This window comes from Fusarium redolens (genome assembly GCF_020744475.1).
Source record: "Fusarium redolens strain MPI-CAGE-AT-0023 chromosome Unknown BKA55scaffold_1, whole genome shotgun sequence".
Taxonomy (NCBI): Eukaryota; Fungi; Ascomycota; class Sordariomycetes; order Hypocreales; family Nectriaceae; genus Fusarium; species Fusarium redolens.
The window spans coordinates 5,222,125-5,242,089 of record NW_025763664.1 but is presented as its reverse complement, the minus strand read 5'-3'; the positions used below and the strand labels follow the sequence as shown (position 1 = coordinate 5,242,089).

Here is a 19,965-nt window from a genome sequence, read left to right as displayed (position 1 = left end):
TCAGCTTTGAGTGTGGCCGGTAACAGCTCTAACTTTAGCAGCAGGTCTCCACTAAACAGCTTGATCTCAGGGTATCATTGGCTGTCATGAGCTACCCCGCCATTGCCTACATGGGTATCGACCTCCTCTCAGACTTGAAGCATCCACGGCATGGATAGCACCTTACAGATACAACATTGTCTGAGAGAACCAAGCTACAGGGGATAAAAGCCGGAATATCACCTTTATAAGGCCCTTCAGCCTCGTGTTTTACTGCTTTATTAGTGTCACTTTATTTGTCTGCTCTTGTCTTCTTCTTCTACCTCTTCACCCCACTCGGACCCTTCAACCCCACCCGAGCACCTCAGTCCGCCACTACCTCTCTACCTATCTCACTTCTACCAGCTCCATCTCCTCTAAATCTCAACCTCTTCTCTATCTTGATTCCTACAGAATCATTCACAATGGTCGACCGTCCAAACAAGCCCTCGGCGCTCGCCTCTACCCCCGCCGCCCCTCCTCAACCCGCCGTCGACATCACCCACGATAACTCCCGCGTCAAGGCCGTTCTTCCTACCGGCGAGAGCGTAGAGGTTCTCCTCCACGGCGCTACTGTCATCAGCTGGAAGGATGCTTCAGGGGCTGAGAAGCTCTGGGTCAGCGAGTCTGCTGCTCTTGATGGAAGCGCTCCTGTTCGAGGAGGTATTCCTATCGTCTTCCCGGTACGAAACTCCATAATACTCCCTCATAATAGCTTGTCTAATTTGTGTACCTACAGGTCTTCGGTACTGCCCCCGACCACGAACCCGTAGCCAAGCTTCCCCAGCACGGTTTTGCTCGTAACTCGCGATGGGAGTTCCTTGGAAAGTCTACCAGCGAGGGTTCTAGCTCCAGCGTGAAGCTCGACTTTGGTCTTTCCTCCGAGAGCATCAGCGACGACTTCAAGGCTCTTTGGCCCTACAAGTTTGCTCTCATCTACAGTGTCTCGCTTGATCCTGAAAGTCTTAACACTACTATTGTTGTTACCAACGATGGCGACACTGCTTTCGACTTCCAGACCCTTCTTCACACTTACTTCAAGATCAGCGTATGTTATATAGTGCTTATACATGGGGTACTAGAACTAACTTGCCTTAGGACATCTCTTCCACAGAGGTCACCGGTCTCGAGGACTCCGTCTACTTCTCCAAGGTCTCCAGCTCAGATGCAACCCAATCCGGCGCCATCACCTTCTCCGCCGAAACCGACTCCATCTACACCCCGGCCAAGGGTCCCTCGCACCCAGTCGTCATCTCAGAATCCGGTACTCCCCGCTTCCGTATTGTCCGCGATAACCTCGACCAGGTTGTCGTCTGGAACCCCTGGGTCGACAAGTCAGCCGGTATCAAGGACTTTTCTCCCAAGGACGGCTGGAAGAACATGCTCTGCGTTGAGCCCGGCTCTGTCAAGGGATGGCAGAAGCTGGAAAAGGGTGATGCTTTCGAGGCGGCGCAGACCATCACTCTGGTTTGACTTGACAAGAATGAGGGAGTGAGGAGATTCAAGATATGACAGTTTTACGTAACGGCAGCACAATAATTTGAGATGGACATGATATGAATTAACTTGTGTTTTGAAAGACAAGCCCGTATGCTTAGATTAGAGATGAAAGAACGCACCAAATAACAAGATCACTGTCATCAGTGCTGTGTCTATCACTCAAGATTTCTCACAGAACGCATCTAAGTGAGTGAATTGCTCATTCTTTCATTCCAGATTGTTGCCATGCTGTTTACTGCTCCTATTTTGTTCCAATGTACATTTTTCTTTCATGTCAAATTTCAGTGTCTCCGTATCCTCAGGCTGATCGTGCCTTATTCTCCCTAGAAAAATGATCCGCAACCAAGAAAGCCAGCTCAAGGGCCTGCTTCTCGTTGAGTCTTGGGTCACAGAAACTAGTGTAGTTTGTCGACAAATCATCCTCGTCCAAGCCTTCGCTACCACCCAAACACTCTGTGACAGCATCGCCAGTGAGCTCAAGATGCATACCGCCGAGGTTGCTACCCTCCTCTTTGTGAATGCGTAGTGTCTCCTCAAGCTCACGGTAGATGTCACCGAAGCGACGTGTCTTGATGCCCGTGGGTGTGGATAGTGTGTTGCCGTGCATAGGGTCGCATTGCCAGACGACTGTACGACGGTACTCGGAGTCCTCAACCGCGCGAATGTGCGTGGGGAGGAGATCGCGCACCTTGGCAGCACCGTAACGAGTGATGAGAGTGATCTTTCCGGGCTCACAAGAAGGGTTCAATGTGCGGAGAAGAGAGAGAAGGTCTGAGGCTGGTGTTGTAGGACCAACCTTGATGCCAATTGGGTTAGCAATTCCGCGGAAGAACTCGACGTGAGCGTGATCTATCTGGCGAGTACGGTCACCAATCCAGATGAAGTGTGCAGAGGTATCGTAGTACTCCTTCTTCTCGCCGTCATCGGCTGCAGGAGTAGGGCTTGAGGTTCTGGCAGTAGGCTTCTCAAGCAAGCGAGTCAAAGACTGCTCGTAGTCAAGGAGGAGACCTTCATGACTGGTGAACAGCTCTACGGAATCGAGCTCTCCAGGACGAGCATTGATGACCTGCAGGAAGCGCAGTGTCTGCTGGATACTTGAAGCAATAGCCGAGTACTTCTCCTTTAGCTCTGGGTCTCTCACATGTCCCAGACCCCAGTCAAGGGGTCGATGAAGATCAGCAATGCCAGAGGCGAGAGCAGCGCGAATGTAGTTGAGGGTAGCAGCAGAATGGTGGTAGGCCTTTACAAGGCGGTTGGGATCGATCTCTCGATCTTCAAGACGAAAGCCATTGATGATATCGCCCTTGAAGCTAGGAACTTCCTTTCCATCGACCATCTCAGTAGGACTAGAACGCGGCTTCGCATACTGCCCAGCCATTCGACCAATACGCACAACTCTCTTGTTGGTTCCCCAAATGAGAACAACACTCATTTGCAGTAGCAATTTGATCTTACTCTCAATAGGGCCCTGACGACAGTAGTCGAAGAGTTCTGCGCAATCACCACCTTGGAGAAGGAAAGCATTTCCTTGTGCGACATCGCGAAGATGAGCTTTGAGGGCAATGATCTCATTGGGATGGACCAGAGGAGGGAGTTGGGTGAGTTCCTCGACAGCCTTGGCGAGAGGCTCTGCGTCAGGGTAATTGGGCGATTGCTTGATGGGCTTTGAGCGCCAGGAGGAGGGTTCCCAGCCTGCAGAGGAAGATGAAGCCATTTTGTGTGTAAGAGGTGAGATGAGGGAGAGATTCAAAACTGGCGGAGTCAACCGCACAAAAGAAAGAATCAAGTGCCCGACTTGATTAGTGTGTTGTGATATTTATGAGATTGTTGAATATTTGTGGAGGAGTCGAGGTTATTGTATCAAGATGAGAGTGAGTGAGTCACAGAACAAAGACAGATGGTCAAGACACACCCTGGACCGCACCTGCACCTGCACCCGAAAAAGTGAAGTTTATTTTAATTGAGTGAGTGAGTTAACAAAGAAATGTGGCGTTGCCGATGGTAGCCACTATATCAACTTTCGGCATAAACGCGGCGCATGTGGCGTAGACAATATGAACACCAACACAAGAAGCATCCCTTTTGTTCGAAGATGTTGTAGAGTTTACAGGCAAGAGTTTGGTATTAGATACAGAAGATGATGTTTCTCAAATATGAGGACACGGTGATCAACTTCTGACCATGGCGCATCGGTTGAGCTGCTAGTTCCTTTGCAGCTGAGGAAGCAGAATGAGCTATGAAATAACGATATGTATACTGGTTTAAACAATCATACAATTATTTCTATAACTCCATTGACGACTCAAAACTTCTGGCCTTCCAAGGTATAGAGACATGCTCTGTTCTGTACTCTAACAAGCTCAGTCAGAAGGTCTCCACAAGCTAGAACTGAGCTGCCCCTCCAACCCCACCACAGCTTCACCTTCACAGCTCCCTCTCCACTGAACTACACCCTCACCTTCTCTTCACTTCTACACATTCCACCAAAACCATGACCGACGAAACTCCCTCTCAAACCGCCAAGTCCGCCGAGGACCGCAAAGCAGCCTCCGCCCTCGAGAACCTCGACGCCGCAGACTCACCCTCTACACCACAAAACGTCGTCGACGCCGACGCTGCCAACAAAGCCATCAAGAGCCTCGGCGGCGCAAACAAGACCTCTACTGCTGCCGCTTCCCACAAGAACGTCAAGGTCGACGCTGCTGATGTTACGCTTCTCGTCGATGAGCTTGAGCTGCCAAAGGCAAAGGCGACCGAGTTGTTGAAGAATAATGAGGGTGATGCTGTTAAGGCTATGAGGGCGTTTATCAAGGCATGAGGGAGTACAATATGGCTTCGGGGTTTGAATAATCAGCTCGGGAAGGGAATTGGAAGGACAGCGATGAGGTATGATATACCAGACACAATCTAGAACTATAAAAGTGTCTCACAATTCAACAGTCACGTTCAAACGAGCGAGAAATACAATGTCAATCGCCATGATGGAATTATCAGTATGTCAAACACAAAATATGTGTGCTTTAATCAGTCAATCCTCCAAACGCCGAGTCAGGTCCTGTCCATCCCGTGGTATTCCATTCCATCCCGTCAAAACGAGTGATTGTATGCCATGACGTGTGTTCGCAATTCTAATGTGCCCCATAAACTCCAGACCTAAACCTTTCCATGCACAATTATTCTGCCTCCACTGTATGAAAACCTCTACTCTATTGCCAAGTTCTAGCCAGAGGGCTACCGATCTTGGGGGCAAACTGAAGACTCTTACGTCGTGCGGCCATGAGGCGCATCAGGACGTTGTCATCCTTGGTCTCGCTGATGATGCCAGCACCCAACTCACGGAAGGGGTTGGCCTTGGGAGGACATGTTCGCATAAGGAGAGCATCCTTAGTAGGGGAGTCACCCATGTCGTCGTCGTCACCAACATCAGATGGAGTGTCAGGGACAAGGTTGGCAGCATAGCGAGCAATAGCCTCAGGGGCCGGAGTCTTGGGAACAGGGGTCAGAATAGCTTCAGACCACTCAAAATCCTCCATTTCCTCGTCTTCATCTCCTTGATCTGAAGGTGTATACATCCATTGTGTGCTCTCGCGACGGTTGATGGGTGTAGAAGGAGCTGTGCGAGAGCCTCCCTTGGTAGGGCTGCTGACGAGCGTGCCGTTCATGTTAGCCAAAGCCTTGGGCTCCATACTCTTGCGGCGACGAGCTCCACCCCGAGGGACGTTGCTGGTGTCGATCTTGTAGGGACTTTCCTCAACCCAGTCATTCTCACGCTCACAACTATTTCTGGTTAGCACTGAATCAAAGAATTAGGAAGGCTTCGACTTACTCAAGCACCCAACTGACCCCGACGCACTGGACAATTCCTTTGCTCTCACGGACCTTCTCCAGTGTGCGCTTGCTGCCATCCTTGAAGACAACATGTGTGATTCCAACCTTACTGGATGTCACATCGTTGCCAGAACCACTGGGGTTCCAGCTCCATGACTTCATGCACTTGGCACCCATTTGTGTGAGCAATTCCACGAAGATGCTGCTGGCATCAGCTCCCTCGCTGGTGTACACATCAACAAAGACGACAGCTCCACGAAGCAGAGCAGGGTCGACATCACGTCGGGGAGTTCTGGCGGGTGTACCCAACGATGACCAGAGCTCAGACTTTGAGGGTGTAACAGGGGCAGGAGTTGAAGGGGCAGACGGGACCTCGGCAATTGTTGCTGGCATACTCTTTCTACCCTTGGTTGGGGAGTAAGAGATGACAGACGCACTCCTGGTAGGTCCTGAGGGGCGCTTAGGAGCAACTCGCGATGCGCTGAAGCTGCGCTTCTTCAGAGGAGAAGGAGATGAGTCGTCTGCAGGCTTCAGAGGAACCTTTGTGGTGGTGTTGAATGTCTTCATGACTGGACGAACAGGTGTAATAGGGGCCATAGCAACAGGGGCCTCGTTCTCATCACCGTACTCTTGGCTAGCCTCGGAGAGAGTGTCGTCAAAAGCCTCAGTGTTGACAACCTCCTCAAGGACCTCAGGCTCCATCAGAGACATCTCATTAGCCTCGTTAGCCAACTCAACATCCTCTTCAGTAACCTCCATGTCATCGAAAGTGGGTTCAACAATCTCCGCAGTCCTGTCCGCCTGCAATTCCTCCATACCTGCACGTACGGTCATTTCGTCGTCGAAGAAATGGGTTGAAGCGGGTGACGCCTCGGATCGAGGAGTAGCTGACTTGTTAGAGGGCTTATCTCCACCGTCCAGAGAACCCATCTTGATAGGAGTGCTGGCCTTCCAAGAGCCAAGTCGATCAGCGAGTGCGCTGAATCCACCCATAGAAGCTCGAGAAGTCTTAGGTGTCTTGCGAACAAGTGGTGTTGGGGTAGTCGGTGCTGCAACCCGAGGAGCCATAGTTTCGTCCTCAGAGTCCGAGTCTTGAGAGGGCTCCAGGTCCTTCTCCCTGAGCTGGAACATAAGGTTTTGTTCTTGCTGAGGAGACTGAGCGGGAGTTGAATTTTTGGATTCAGATTCTTCAGGTGTGTCGTCTGCCTCCGCATTCTCCTCATCAATGACCATGCTGTCCTCTTGGTCGGTAAGATCGTTGACTTCTTCGACTGCTTCTGGGACTGCTTCAGCCTCAGTCACAATCTCTTCCTGAACTTTGGCGATAGTTTCGACTTCCACCTGAGGCTCTTCAAGAGTCTCGATGGGAGCTTCAACTGGAGCAGGCTCTTCCTCAGTCTCATTGACAATCCCCATCTCCTTCTTCAAGGCAGGATCAGCATGACGAGGAAGTACAGCAGACAAGCGACCAGGGAATTGCAAGTTCTCAATTGGCTCATTGAAGACATCATCGTCAACGGTATCAAACTCCATCTCGGCTTGTTCCTCCGACATGAGCTTATCTGAAGGTCGGGTAGAAGGGGCACGACTAGGAGTATCCATAACCAGAGGCTTCATGACTGGTGGTTCGCCCAGGTCCGCGACATCTCTAGGTCGTGGCTCTGTGACCGGTTTCAGTCCAGGCATGGCCCGTTTCGCAGGTGAAAGAAGAAGCGACGCCTTCATTGCTGATTGGCTCTGTTGAGGCTTGAGCGATGTTCCGAAGTTCAGTCCCTTGATGGGTGATTGTGGTCGCTTAGCCGCAGACATGAGAAGAGAATTCTTGAATGAAGTGCTCTCTCCAGCTTGGGCAGTGTCGTCCTGGGTCTTCTTCATTGTAGATCCGGGCAGAGCAACAGGACCGATTCGGCGAGCTGGTGATCTCATTGTATCCTTGAGAGGTGAAGCTGGTAGCCTCTTTGCAGGGGATAAGCTGATTCCACCAAGATCTGGTGGATTTGTGATGCTGTCTGAAGTATTTGTTGACTCGGTAGATTTTTCGGTCGGCTCAGGCTGGGCTTTAGCAGCACTGGCAGGAGGCTTGATCGGGTTCTTCTTCATGGGTTTGACAGGCGGCATGTCACCGGCGAGTTCGTCCTCGGAATCATCGTCCCTCGAAACAGGTATCTGGGTAATCTTCTTAGGACTTAAAGGCTTGTTGTCTGTCGACTCGGCGAATCTTACCGCCGCTCTGGTCGTTCGACTCCCAGCTGCTCCTCCACGTTTGGCTGGTCGGCCTCTGATTCCGGGCCGAGCAGGCTCCTTGACCTCGACGGCAGGCTCAATGTTCTCCTTGTCGGGCTCTTGGAACTTGACAGCCTTTCTTGCAGCAGGTTTGGCAGCGGTTGTTGATTTTGTAGTTGTCGTGGTAGTTGTGCGAGTGCGAGTGGTTGTCTTCTTTGCAGGTGCAGGAGCTGGCGCTGGAGCAGACTCTTCTGGTTCAGCAGCAACAGCCTTTCGAGGCCGGCCCCGAGTAGCTTTAACAGGTGCAGCAGTCTCCTTGGGAGGTTCTGTAGCCGTCTTCTTGACTGCACGGCCCCTTGTAGGTTTCGCTGGTGCTACAGGTTCAGCCTCAGATTCTTGCTCCTCGGTCTTCTTTGGTCGACCACGCGTTCTTCTGACAACAGCAACTTCGCGTTGCTCCTCCTCTTCCTCATCCGCTCTTGTCTTTCTCTTGGCGGCTGTGCTTTTTGTGCCTGCTGTCGCGGTACTCTTTGCCCGCGCAGCAGCTGTGACGATCTTTGTGGTCTTGACCGAGGGATCAGTAGCCTTTGCGGCAGCTCTAGCCCGGGTCATTCTCTTGGGTGGTGACTCCATGGTGATTATGGTTTGCTCTGTTGTTGGTGTATGGTTAGTATGCAGGAAAAGAAAGAGATTGAGTAGGCAGCATCATGTACGATGATGGATTTTGTTTATTGCAGGTCCCTGATCGGGTCGAGGGTCTTCAGTGGACAGGCCGTGTTTGGCGCCGTTGCCCAGCAACGGCCCGCTAAAACGGCAAGGATGCAGATCGTAGCTGCCAACCGTGAATGTTTGCCCCGCAACCGGGAATTATCCCACGTCCATAACGCGTATGGGTAAGTCTGTAGCGTGCTTCTAGACATCCAATGGAATAATTGTTGACTTTAAACACGATCAAATGTCTTGGATGTCATCGCGTCTCTTTGCCGCATACTCATTGGTCCTCAAATTGGAGATGAATCGGGAAGGTCTAGTCTTGGGCCGCAGGAAGTCTACATTAATAATATGGAGATCTACCATCTCCACCAAATTCACAAAAAAGTGGCATCGCAATAAGAGACAAAGCACAAAAAGAGGAACATACAACACCAGGTATTCGCTGGTCGTCACCGACCCAACTACTAATCCGGCGCTTCGGAGCTTGACTATGGGAGAGCAGACGGGATCCCGTATTCTCTCCGAGCTTTGGTCGTATGTGAAAGGGGTGAGGCCAGGACAGACTTTGAAGATGGACGGCTGCTCCCTCAAGAGGAAAGGCGCCAATCAATATTTCCTGGAACTGGAGTAGTCAAAACGTTTATAATAAGAGGCAGAGCTGCCTTGAAATGTTCCTAAAAGGTGGTATCCAAGATGAGCGGAAGTAGAATATGTGCTTTCAAAATACTCCCAAACCATATGTCCTGAGCTCAATTTCACCTGCGCTTTATCTTCACTAACACATCAAGGTCAAAGAGACCATCTTGGTGGTATAAAGTGCAGGCGAAATGCTCTCAGTCGAAATAAACCCAGCCAACACCCCCATTCACGGGGTATCCCTGATTCGCCTCAACACCAGGCTGTATCGCCTCTTCAAACAAAGAAAATCAAAGAAGGTAGTGCCGCAAATCGCAAAAACGAACACTAACGCCTACATCGACCATATGTTGCTCAGGGAACTTGACAAGATCGTCCCTATTAACCATATCGCATGGGTGGCTGCCCTTGAGGTGCACCCTGAGGTGCGTATTGTTGTGGGGGAGGTCCTCCTCCACCATTTGCCACGGCCTTGACGTCGGGTCGGTTTACGAGAGGTTGATGGAAGTTGCAGATACGGCATGCGACATCGGTGTAACCAGAGATGGATAGAGGAATAAGTGGCTGCGATTGTTGTTAGTTGGCTGTGACGAAGAGCCAGAGAAGAGGAGTCCTACAATCCAACAGAATGTGAACCATGGGTTACTCTTCTGGACATGTGCTGCCATGTTACCACAGTGGTGACATTGGAATATCATGCCCTGATATTCAGAGACTTCCTTTCGGAAGGTGTGCTCGCCGCACACGAAGAAGAAGAACATTGTGAAGATTCGCCAAAAGGAAGCGGTATGTGATCGATGAATCAATCCGCAGGCGACAGTTCGTTAAAGTAGTGAAGCGTGTGATGTGATGTGTTGAAGAGAGAAGTCATTTAATGCCGATCCAGGAGCTGGGGTTTGAGGTCAAGTGGCGCGTCGTCGTAGTCGTAGTTTGGGCGGCGCAGTTTCTTGGCATGGAAGCTTTAAAGTTAAGGTCAAAGGTCATGCACGCACCATGCATAAATGGAAGATAGCTCTATGATGTTGATGAAAGACAAAGACGTTACTGTCAAGAGGGCCCGTATTATTTGATAATACCTACATGTGAAGTAAGAGTTTTGTTTAAAGCAAGTGCCGGTAAACAGTTAGGAGAGCTGATACAGGCACAAAAACAAGGTGATGACGAACCGGCAGGGGCTGGCTCTTAGTAGAAACGCTCACTCCGCATGGACCACAGCTTTTTGCGACTAATAGAAGCTCACTGCTCAAGCTGCAGAAATGGATGCTCTACATGGTGAGGTTTGGGGAATGGATTTTTGTACTATTAGTTTGTTTTTATTAATTATTTAATATTGTATACAATGCTTCCTGTTAATATAGATTTTTAATAAATTCTGTATAAGACCGCCCGTTTCTTTTGAGACCGCTAAAATGAGGGTCATAGAAGGCAACTAAAAATACCTACCTAAACTTTGCGACGGAAAAAAAAATGACAGTACAATGCTAGCTTCCTGCGCAAAGCTTTCAATAAACCTCCACAACCCATCATCATCATGCTTTACGATCTGAATATCGCCTGGTCGCCGACGACCCAAGACGAACACCTTCTTCAAACACTCACTCGCGCATCGACACTCGGATACTCAACCGTCGCGCTGAACCACACGCTCACGCTGCCGCTTCCCGCCAACAACACCGCGCCCTTCCCAACGATAGAACCTAAGCCAGGCTCCAAGCTTCCAAACATCCTCCACCGCGCGACTCTTCCTCTCTCAGATCCTTCAGCAAATAACTATCGCATCCCATCGCTCATCTCGACATACGACATCATCGCGGCTCGTCCACTCACAGATAAGGCCTTCCAGAATGCGTGTCTCACGCTCGATGTCCCTATCATATCACTCGACTTGACGCAGGACTTGACATTTCATCTTAAGCCGAAGCCATGCATGGCTGCTGTTAATCGCGGCATCCGCTTTGAGGTCTGCTACGGCCAAGTAATCAATGGCGATGACCGAGGACGCCCAAGGTTCATCTCAAACTTACAAAGTCTCGTCCGGGCGACACGCGGCAGGGGCATCATGGTCAGCAGCGAAGCCAAGAATGCGCTATCCCTACGAGCACCTGCAGACGTAATAAACATGCTCAATTTCATGGGGGGTTTAAGCAACGAGAAGGGTTTCGAAGGTTTTGGTGAAATACCTCGATCTGTTGTGGTAAATGAGGGCATCAAGAGGAATGGCTTCAAGGGCGTCATCAACATCGTTGAAGTGGCCGAGAAAGAAAAGGCCTCAGAAAAAAACGAGGACGGCAAGAAATCAAAGAACAAGGGACAAAATCAGAATCAAAAGCGAAAAACTGGCGAGGAGGATACACAGCAGATCAGTAAACGACAGGCCAAGAAGATGAAGCTGGCCTCAAGGAATGCAGCAAGTGAGAAGGAATAAGAAATTTGAGATTGGCGCTCTAGGACGCGGATAGGTAGACAGCATGGCATCATGATACCCATAGATAGATGCACAAGCTGGTATGCTCTGGAGACTTGCTCACATTATTATAAGACTAGCTACAACATTACGAGCACGAATGCCCATTCGAAAAAAAACCCCAAGTCCGTCTCAAAGTTTTTACCATTCACATCGTCGTCTCCAACGCATTTCAACCATAGACTCATGGCGTACCTGTGGCGCGAGCTTTGAGGCCACCGTTTCCTCCAACCAAGTTGCCCAGGTTGAGCGCGCTGCTGAGCTTTGAAGGGTCAGACAGATCGATGGGGGCTCGTGTCCTGGAGGCTGACTCCGCGTTGGCAGTCGTCGTGGGCTTGGTTCCGTCGAGAGCGGGCTGTGCGAGGTTTCCTGTGGTGTCGGGGCCCATGTTACCGAGTTCCATTGAAGGAGCATATGTTTGTTTTCCTCCTTGTGTGGAAGAAGCTTCAACCATGGGTTCTCCGATGGAACTGACAGGCTGCTGAGGAACGGTGGACTCCGTAGTGGCGGGTTTCGCGACAGAAGTAGGCGGTCGTTCGGAAACTACGGGTTGTGTCGTCGCAGGCTTCTCGATAGAACTAGGTTCTACGGGCGCAACCTGAGTTGTGGCGGGCTTCTCGACAGAGCTGGGCTGTTGAGGAGCAATCGCCGTGTTGGCAGGATTCTCAACAGGATTGACAATGCTGGAAGGTTGCTGAGGAACAATAGTTTCCGATCTGATTGGTCCAACCACAGCAAAGGGATCCGATGCGAGTGTCGTCTTTGGCAAGAGGCTCTCAGGAATAGGGATCGTAGTAACACCTGGGTTAAACTTTCGACCAAGAGCATCATCGGACTCTACAGGGGCTTGCACGGTGTGAATCACAGTAACAGGCGCCTATGCTGAGTCAGTATTAGATACGAGTTTTGACCACAAGAACTTACTGGTGCTTCTCCTGGAATGGTCACTGTAATGAGTTGCTTAGAGGAGTTAGTAACAGCTGAAAGATATAGGCTATGGGACTTACAGCCTGAGTAACGGTCTCAACGACGGGCTAGAGGTCATTCAGTTAACATAGAGGTCTTTCAAAAATGTTCTCGTATTACTTACAGGAGGCGCTGCTGCGACCTGGGTAACATATTGAGTCATAACCTGAACCTGAGTGACGTATTGAGTTTGGACTTGGTTGACGACTTCAGTCTTGGTCTCGGTGACAGTAACTGGAGGTGCGTTGATGGTAACGGTCACAACCTCGCCAGCAGCAGCTTCAGCCTCGCCTTGAACAGTTTGAACAACAGTCGCTGTCTCTGTCTCCGTAACTTTTTGAGTAGCAGTTTCAGTTTCGGTGATATAAGACAGCCTCAGTCTAGAGATTTGTTAATAAGATACTGAAAACTAAGCTTTGGTGTTTTGTGGCTTATACTCACCCTTCGAATTTTAGTGCATGGGCAATCCCCTCAACCTCTGCCTGCCTCTTTTTCATTATTCCATGTCTTCCCGCGGCCTATTCGAGTCAAAGTCAGTCTCTTGACTTCATAGCATCTCGGCGTAAGTTCGAATATCCTCACCTGCGCAACATGGGCGGCGGTAAGCCAAAGCAACAACTTCATGATGATCCAAGCTCCCCAATAACTTTCGGATTTCGATTTGGTGTAGTGGGTGAGTGAGTGAGTGTTGCAACAGTCCAGCTGTTTATAGGTTTTTACGGTCCAGTTGTAAAGAGCGACAGATATAACAATTCGACAATAGCGATTAAATCTCGGAGATGATATGTCGAGTAGGTATTAAAAGTCGTTCAGTCAAAGGGACAGTAAAAGAATGATTGCCCGGGACAGAACAGGAAGAGAAGCCGTGACGATAAGCACCGCCGAGACCAAAGCCCGGGCAGCACCAAACCTTACAAAGTCAATCAATGAATGAGCGAGCGAGCGATTGACAAGGTCACGACGGATAGAAAACAATAAACATAACACAACAACACAATTCAGAATTCAAAAAGGTCAGAAGCAAAGGGAGGGGAGGGGAGAAGAGAAATGGGATGATTCAGGTTTCCTCAGACCAACCCGCGCCGCCGCACACACCGTCGCAGACGAAGCAGGGGCACGTTTTGGTGCATCATGGTTCTGGAATCTGAGGCTCAAACGGAGACTTGTGACGCTTGAGGTTAGGACGAGCTAGGGTTGGAGTTTGGGGATGAGCTAGGGTTCAGGGGTAAAAAGACGCTATCGCGACAAGGAGTTTGAGAGAATCAGGTATATTACTTGGTACTGACTGAAAGACCAGGTTCATGATCGGCATTCGAAGCTTGCTAGTTGATAACTTTATCGAAATTGAATATAAAGTCTCGGTTTGATGACCATATTCCGACAATTCAGCTCAATATCAAAGTCTTCATCAAAGACTTGGCACTACCTGTCAAAGATGGGACTAAAGGGGGCTAATCAAGGCACCACCGTTTGCCGGGACTTGGCAATAGTTACCGAGACGAGATATGTTGCGATAATATCAAGGAAGTTTTAGTAAGCGCTCGACAGACAAAAGCGCTTCTGCAACATAATCACAAGAGAGTCACTAGAAAGGCCATCTTGGCGACCAAAATGCACGAACAATAAATCATCACAACCGGTCACTCCCGCTGTGGTCTTATACCTGATAAAAAAAGAGGTCATTCTCAAAGGAAGAAAAAAACGTTGCGAAAAATGCCTAGAATTCTCCATCAATAGCGAGACGCAACTGAAGCACCCCCTGTTCATCCGAGGTTTCGGGAGGGGGCCCGACCTCGCTACTTTGAGTGTATCGGCCGAAGTGCCAAGAGCCATTCAAGAGGCCTCGTTTGATTGCACTACCGGAAGCTAATCAATGTCAAGTTTCGAATTGGCAGCTTTTAATTAATTGATTAATTCACTTGGAAAATAAGGCTGAGTCTTTGAGATCTGCGTACGAATTGTAAGATAAGATATGTTGAGTGCCGTTGAAAGAAACTCCATGACTTGTTAGTGCTCATTAGACTTACAGCGATGATATACAGGGATGATAGATGCACGTCATTGTTGGTGAAAGGTTAAAGGCAATACCGTTACAAATATACGGTTACAATTTTAACATGGGATTGTGCCATTGGGCTTCTAAGAAGGCCAAGTAAAATACCATGACCTTGTCAATAAGCAATAATAACCCTACTAACACAAGTTCATCACCAACATATGCATCACTCAAGTTTTCGCCATAGCATAGCCATCGTCATTACTAAGAAAGCTCCTCAAACCATAACTCATCATTTTCGTATATACTGCTCGTTTATTGCGCCTATTCCCATGATATCACATCCTAATGCTCTCTCCAAGTGGCATGTTTCAACCCCAAAACCACAATCTGTCTCATCAACACTCACCAACGCCATAATTCATCTCATCATACTCATCCACTCATGCTAGCATCACCATTCACCCCAGCAGAGCTCGTCGGTCTCTGGCTAACAGGCATGTTACAACCCGAGCTTCCAACAAGATCCCCAGGCTGGTCCAGCTCCTCCTGAGTTGATCCATAGTCCGTATAGCCGGACTCTTCAGAGTGCGTTTCAGAACCTTCGGGAATAGGAACCATGGCCGTCTTGGTCCAGATGTGAATCGCTCGCTTCCAGTCCAAGCCGTCAAGGCATCCTCCTTTCACGGAAATGACGTTTTTTGACTTGATTCGGTCAGTATGAGATGAGTGGTAAGCCAAGATGCGGTTACGTACAGGCGTTGAGTGAATGAGACGAGTTCCGCATTTGCGACAGAAGTAGCTGTTTGTAACAATTAGCGCCCAGTCAAACAAACATGAGGCTTCTCAAACACCTACCAGTAAAGCTGATGTCCTGAGGCTGTAGGTCGACTATAATGCCCCAAGCTAGTTAGTCCAGCTTGTATCACCAAACAGTTGTTTCCTACCTGTAAACGCTCAGTAGATCCGTGTCAGGCAGGTCAAATCGAGGGAAAATGGCAGAAGTGCCAAATGCTGAACCTGTTTGTCGTCTACAAGCATCGCAGTGGCAGATGTAGAGCGCAAGAGGCTGAGGGAGGGGAGTCTTGAAGGTCACTGAACCACATTGACACCTGGCCTCCATGATTGCGAATGAAAGAACAATTCAATTAGACGGTGTGACGATGAGTTTCAATGGTGATGAGATTCGTAAGCAGAGTTTCGATTATCAGTTCAAAACGTCGTTTCGCAACACACATACGAAACTTGGAGGTGGAGGAGGTTTCGATACTGCGCCGTGTGGAGGCGGGGTTCAGTGATCACCAATTGGATACCAACATAAACCAGAGAATGAGGCTTGAAGGATTCAACCTGATTCAAAGAACATTTATAAAGAAGAAACACACGGAGTATTACTAACACAGTAGAACAAGAATTCCCCCGTTATCGCTCAGAGATAAAGAAGGTTTGACTCCGCGTTTGCAGTGCTACAGTACGTGACTCATGCGGCACAGTCTGGCGAGACTCGCGCGAAGTCACATGGGGCAGACAGACGTCCTAATTATTGTCCCGGGCTTACTACAGCGCCATTTGCTTATCATATGCAATAATTACTGCTATTCATCGTCACTTTTCTTATCTGGTTTGTGGATATCCTCGGCATTTAGCCTAGATATGCCTTGGACAGCCTCGGATTTGCTGTTGTATGCGGTGTGGAAGCAGCCTTTGTTCTAGGCGTTACACTTTACTTTGTGGAACGGCTGTCAACAGTCAGATGTTGAAACTTGGTAATGAAATGGGTAATTTCCAATTGGATAAGCCAACGTGTTATTTCCTGTGACATGCTGCTAGTCATTGGAGTATTTGTAATATCATCTGCACAACAAGATAGAGAACAACAGGCTAAAGGAGGGCAGAAACGGTTTTTGAAGGTATATCATTCTCAGCATAGTCCAAGAACCAATACTATGTAGTCCCTAACTCAATTTCGTATACTTGAACTCCGTGATACGGTGCCATACCAATGCTAATGAAAAGAACCAATCTTGACCAACAAGAACTCCATAAAGACATAACTCATGATCCATCATGCCCAAGCAAACAATTATGCACGAGCTCTCGTAGCCCTTTCCGCTATCAAATTATCTGCCAAAGCCGTCGTGACAGCTCCAACTTCAGTCTCTGGATTTCTCCACCCAACATCACTCTTGATCCATTCCATCTTCTCCTGTACCTTTTCCGTACAAACAACCACAACCCTTTCCAGTCCTGCCTCCCTCAATTCTGCTTGCAGTGTCTTACACCACTCAAGTTTGTCCACAACGCTCATCTCTCTCGCCACAACCTCCATCTCAACCCTCTCCAGTCGTCCCATCAGGGCAAGTCCCTCGCCGACCCATCGCCGTGCCGCCTCCGCCCTGCGCCCCACTCCGCCTCCGAACACCGGGCCCGTCACTACCGATGTACTCGCTCCGAGAACCATCTTCATCCTAAGTCCTCTGACACCAGTAGCCCACTCACTGCACAAGGCGCGCCATTCCTCACGCCCTGCACCTCCGACCACTACGTCTCGTGCAAGCACTTCCAACCGAACATAGCGGAGAGAACCTCGCTGCCATGGAGCAAGGGCTCGAGTGAAGGCTCGGGCGGCCCATAGGCCTGAGGCGAACCAGTTTACAAAGACAAACTCGTTCTGCGTGAATGGTAAGAGACGCGCTTCGCTGTAAATTTGGCGGTTCGTGCGAAGGAGGCTCGTGGGGAGACCCGAGAGGGGACGATATGGTGATAGTAGCCCCAGGTCCTTTTGCTCGTCACGATTCACTTTGTCCTCTTTAGATGCAGTGTCTGTATCAACTGTCTGGAGAATGTATTGGCAATGCACTGGAGTTGGATACCATGGTGCAAGCTGTGCGTGGCGAACTGGACACATGAGGTGAAGCCAATGGTAAATATGAAGTCGAATTTCGAGAGGCAATGATAGGAAAGTAAGTTTATTCTCAGCTTTCTCGGTCGCAAAATGCGGCATCGACCGTGGTATGGCTTCATTGATCGGCACGATTTCCATGTGCGGTTGAGATGATTCTGAGATGTGAGTATATGTATATTGAGGCATGCCAGCGCCGTGGCAACATAATTGATAAGAAGCCATCATCACGGAACATGAAATGCGTGAGGATGGGAGCTCAGGGAATGATGATGAGGAGATGATGTTCAAACCAGCTTCTCCTCACAATTGTATAAGTAGCCCATCATGTCTCCAATATTCGGTAGTGCCAGAAAGCACAACGCTCAGATAAGGTTATCAATTGTCCCAATATTTTTCTCAATGCCACAGTCTCGTGAGCTCAAGCCATGTGCTGTCAAAAACGCGGGGAATGGGTAGCTTTGACGCTGAGGACGTTTGAGTGACGACATGGCTGAGCATGGCAACGAATGATTGATGCAAATGGACGCGCGAATCGGCCACAGCCGACTTCAGGTCAGCTTACTGGACAACCTGGGCTTGGCGCGATGGAGCTCTAGCTTGAAGCTAATATCTATATAGAATGAGGATGAGAATTGGAATGAGGTCAGCTTAGAATACCAATTGGTTTTCAATGCCTTCAACTCAATCTGAGATCTCCTGTTCTCAGTCTGATCATGAAACAAAGTACCGAGATATTTGTATAGACTATTGTGGAGAGTTTCGCAATAAGGCTGTATAGTGCACTGCTTTCAAACTGTATAGTCGAAGCGATATATTAGACTGGACTCGAAAGCCGTCTGTGATCGCCGACTAGATACTGCTATCTTAACGCATCAGACCTAAACAGCCGTCAGCTCATCTCACTACTAACTGGGTATATCAACACCAAACCACTCACTCGCAATCCCTCAAAACGCCTCGAGCTAAAATAGTTTGCCAACCTCATGGCAGAATGCCACAACGCCTCTGGGTTCGATCAACAGATCACTTGCTCATGAAGGAACAAAACCTTGCTGAGGTTGTTGTTGCTCTTGGTCGCTGGGTGGTATGTTGATACCTTGGAGCCCCTTGTAGACATCCACTTTGCGCTCATACTCAACGTTGCGCGGCACCTCAAAGTCTCCCCGTGCCGCAAACCAAAGCAATGTCTCTGGTTCCGCTCCCCGCACCTTGACTTCCGGGATCTCTGGCTTCTCTGGCTCCTCATCTTCTTCCTCCTCATCGCCTTCCTCCTCTTCCTCTTCGTCTTCGTCTTCATCGTCATCTATAGGTCTTCGTAGACCAGTGCGTACGTTTTTAACTCCAGTTGCACGTTCTTCTGCCGTATAGGGATCATTGTTCTCGGTCGATATGAAGTGAATCACACGGTCTGAAAGCCAACTTCGTAATTCGCGCCAGATTTGTTCTAGAGATTCCAGACCCTCTGGTGTAGCGAGCCGCGCTGTTTCGAGACCTTGACTAACGAATTCTTCGACGTCAGGTTCGAGTTTCTTGCGCAGGAGTTGGAGAAGCACGTTTTCTTGGGTTCGGCCGGGGTAATTCGTCGATGGACGGATGGCCATGCGGTTGAAGAGGTCTGCGTTTTCGTTCGTGCTCTCTAGGAGCGACTTGAGGTTCTTTTGAAGAATTTTCGCTGAAGCTTGAATTGATTTTCTAGTAGGGTATATTAGCTGCTGTCTAGCGATGGCGCATTGCGGTTAGTGGAGGCTTACGGAGGAGGGAGAGGATTGCTCTTCAGTAGGTCCTGCCTGAAGCTCTGCACGCTGCTGGATAGTTGCGCTACCTTGCTCAGTGTCTGTTCCAGAGCTTTGAGCTCGTCGTCATCCAGATTAAGAGTGGCCATGATGCCTTAAGTGGAAGTGGTAGAATGATGATTGTCGTTTCTGCTGGTCGTAAATGGTTTACAGCCGACGAATGATGCTGTAAAAATATGCGATGACGATAGCCAATGCTACTACAAAGGTAGCAAACTCCTGATAAGTGGTAATTAAAGTGAAAGAAATTCGGGTTTGGCGCGGGGCATTTCAAAGCTTCCAGAACAAAGCGCGTCCGTCACCGCGTGCACACCGAGCTCACCTTCAGCTCAGCTCAAATATCAAGCCTGGCAGTTCAGGCACAAAAGCCTCCCCTTATATCACCACCCTACGGAACTTTTTAATAGAACACCTAGACCCTGAAACAAGCGGAGATCTCTCCACTCACCCCAGATTCTGATAATTTCATCAACGTCATGGGCCATTTTGCGACATCAGCGCCAAAATCACACAATCTGCGCTTACATTACAAGCTCCGTGGATGCCGCCGTAACGATGTCGATCGTACAGGGCGATCGGCCGCATCGGGCACGGAAACCGACACTCCGCTGTTTCGGAGGATGATATTCGTGATATTATTGGGATTGCGAATGGTTTGGATACCTAAGTCACTGGCCGGATGTTTCTCGCTGCTCATCATGATCTGAGAATATGGAATGATACTGATTGGTAACCGTCATAAACAGCTACTAGCTTGATATCAGCTTGACGTTGCGGAATATTCTAAGCTACAGAATTAGATTCAGTGTAGGTAGGACGAACGGTACACCAAAAGCTCTCGAGCTCATTATAATTTCATTCAATCAATTTATAGCTTTTAATCAATTTAAATACAAGAATTCATAGCTGGCTATGCTTGATG

The 19,965-nt window shown here is 49.1% G+C and overlaps 10 protein-coding genes across 10 annotated transcripts; 3 read left to right on the top strand and 7 right to left on the bottom strand.

Annotated features, from left to right (window-relative positions):
- Positions 1-111: 111 nt before the first annotated feature.
- BKA55DRAFT_552284 (galactose mutarotase-like domain-containing protein) lies at positions 112-1,667 on the top strand. The gene is made up of 3 exons (XM_046191422.1): positions 112-701; positions 758-1,066; positions 1,117-1,667. Exons 1-3 carry the CDS (start codon positions 444-446, stop codon positions 1,489-1,491), a joined length of 942 nt encoding a protein of 313 aa, XP_046057404.1. The 5' UTR covers positions 112-443; the 3' UTR covers positions 1,492-1,667.
- Positions 1,668-3,483, bottom strand: BKA55DRAFT_552282 (DAHP synthetase). The gene has a single exon (XM_046191421.1). It carries the CDS (start codon positions 3,230-3,232, stop codon positions 1,817-1,819), a length of 1,416 nt encoding a protein of 471 aa, XP_046057403.1. The 5' UTR covers positions 3,233-3,483; the 3' UTR covers positions 1,668-1,816.
- Positions 3,484-3,641: 158 nt separating this feature from the next.
- On the top strand, positions 3,642-4,489 carry BKA55DRAFT_552281 (uncharacterized protein). The gene has a single exon (XM_046191420.1). The coding sequence runs from the start codon at positions 4,010-4,012 to the stop codon at positions 4,334-4,336; it is 327 nt and encodes a 108-aa protein (XP_046057402.1). The 5' UTR covers positions 3,642-4,009; the 3' UTR covers positions 4,337-4,489.
- Positions 4,490-8,293, bottom strand: BKA55DRAFT_603392 (uncharacterized protein). The gene is made up of 2 exons (XM_046196569.1): positions 5,345-8,293; positions 4,490-5,295 (listed from the first exon to the last, which is right to left on the bottom strand). The coding sequence occupies exons 1-2, from the start codon at positions 8,200-8,202 to the stop codon at positions 4,725-4,727; spliced, it is 3,429 nt and encodes a 1,142-aa protein (XP_046057401.1). The 5' UTR covers positions 8,203-8,293; the 3' UTR covers positions 4,490-4,724.
- Positions 8,294-9,300: 1,007 nt separating this feature from the next.
- BKA55DRAFT_533222 (uncharacterized protein) lies at positions 9,301-9,680 on the bottom strand (the record flags this gene model as incomplete). Its single annotated transcript, XM_046189438.1, has 2 exons — positions 9,301-9,483; positions 9,537-9,680. 2 exons carry the CDS (start codon positions 9,678-9,680, stop codon positions 9,301-9,303), a joined length of 327 nt encoding a protein of 108 aa, XP_046057400.1.
- A 770-nt stretch (positions 9,681-10,450) lies between these two features.
- On the top strand, positions 10,451-11,344 carry BKA55DRAFT_533221 (RNase P subunit p30-domain-containing protein; the record flags this gene model as incomplete). Its single annotated transcript, XM_046189437.1, has 1 exon — positions 10,451-11,344. The coding sequence occupies one exon, from the start codon at positions 10,451-10,453 to the stop codon at positions 11,342-11,344; it is 894 nt and encodes a 297-aa protein (XP_046057399.1).
- A 111-nt stretch (positions 11,345-11,455) lies between these two features.
- BKA55DRAFT_56286 (uncharacterized protein) lies at positions 11,456-13,243 on the bottom strand. Its single transcript, XM_046192333.1, has 6 exons — positions 12,932-13,243; positions 12,791-12,867; positions 12,474-12,729; positions 12,391-12,417; positions 12,308-12,343; positions 11,456-12,260 (listed from the first exon to the last, which is right to left on the bottom strand). The coding sequence occupies exons 1-6, from the start codon at positions 12,971-12,973 to the stop codon at positions 11,568-11,570; spliced, it is 1,131 nt and encodes a 376-aa protein (XP_046057398.1). The 5' UTR covers positions 12,974-13,243; the 3' UTR covers positions 11,456-11,567.
- A 1,090-nt stretch (positions 13,244-14,333) lies between these two features.
- On the bottom strand, positions 14,334-15,874 carry BKA55DRAFT_552272 (Mss4-like protein). The gene is made up of 4 exons (XM_046191419.1): positions 15,293-15,874; positions 15,204-15,236; positions 15,102-15,147; positions 14,334-15,050 (listed from the first exon to the last, which is right to left on the bottom strand). The coding sequence occupies exons 1-4, from the start codon at positions 15,466-15,468 to the stop codon at positions 14,781-14,783; spliced, it is 525 nt and encodes a 174-aa protein (XP_046057397.1). The 5' UTR covers positions 15,469-15,874; the 3' UTR covers positions 14,334-14,780.
- Positions 15,875-16,428: 554 nt separating this feature from the next.
- On the bottom strand, positions 16,429-17,472 carry BKA55DRAFT_589028 (uncharacterized protein; the record flags this gene model as incomplete). The annotated part of the gene is made up of 1 exon (XM_046194871.1): positions 16,429-17,472. The coding sequence occupies one exon, from the start codon at positions 17,470-17,472 to the stop codon at positions 16,429-16,431; it is 1,044 nt and encodes a 347-aa protein (XP_046057396.1).
- An 809-nt stretch (positions 17,473-18,281) lies between these two features.
- On the bottom strand, positions 18,282-19,132 carry BKA55DRAFT_533217 (mediator of RNA polymerase II transcription complex subunit 8-domain-containing protein; the record flags this gene model as incomplete). The annotated part of the gene is made up of 2 exons (XM_046189436.1): positions 18,282-18,942; positions 19,002-19,132. The coding sequence occupies 2 exons, from the start codon at positions 19,130-19,132 to the stop codon at positions 18,282-18,284; spliced, it is 792 nt and encodes a 263-aa protein (XP_046057395.1).
- Between the last annotated feature and the right edge of the window lie 833 nt (positions 19,133-19,965).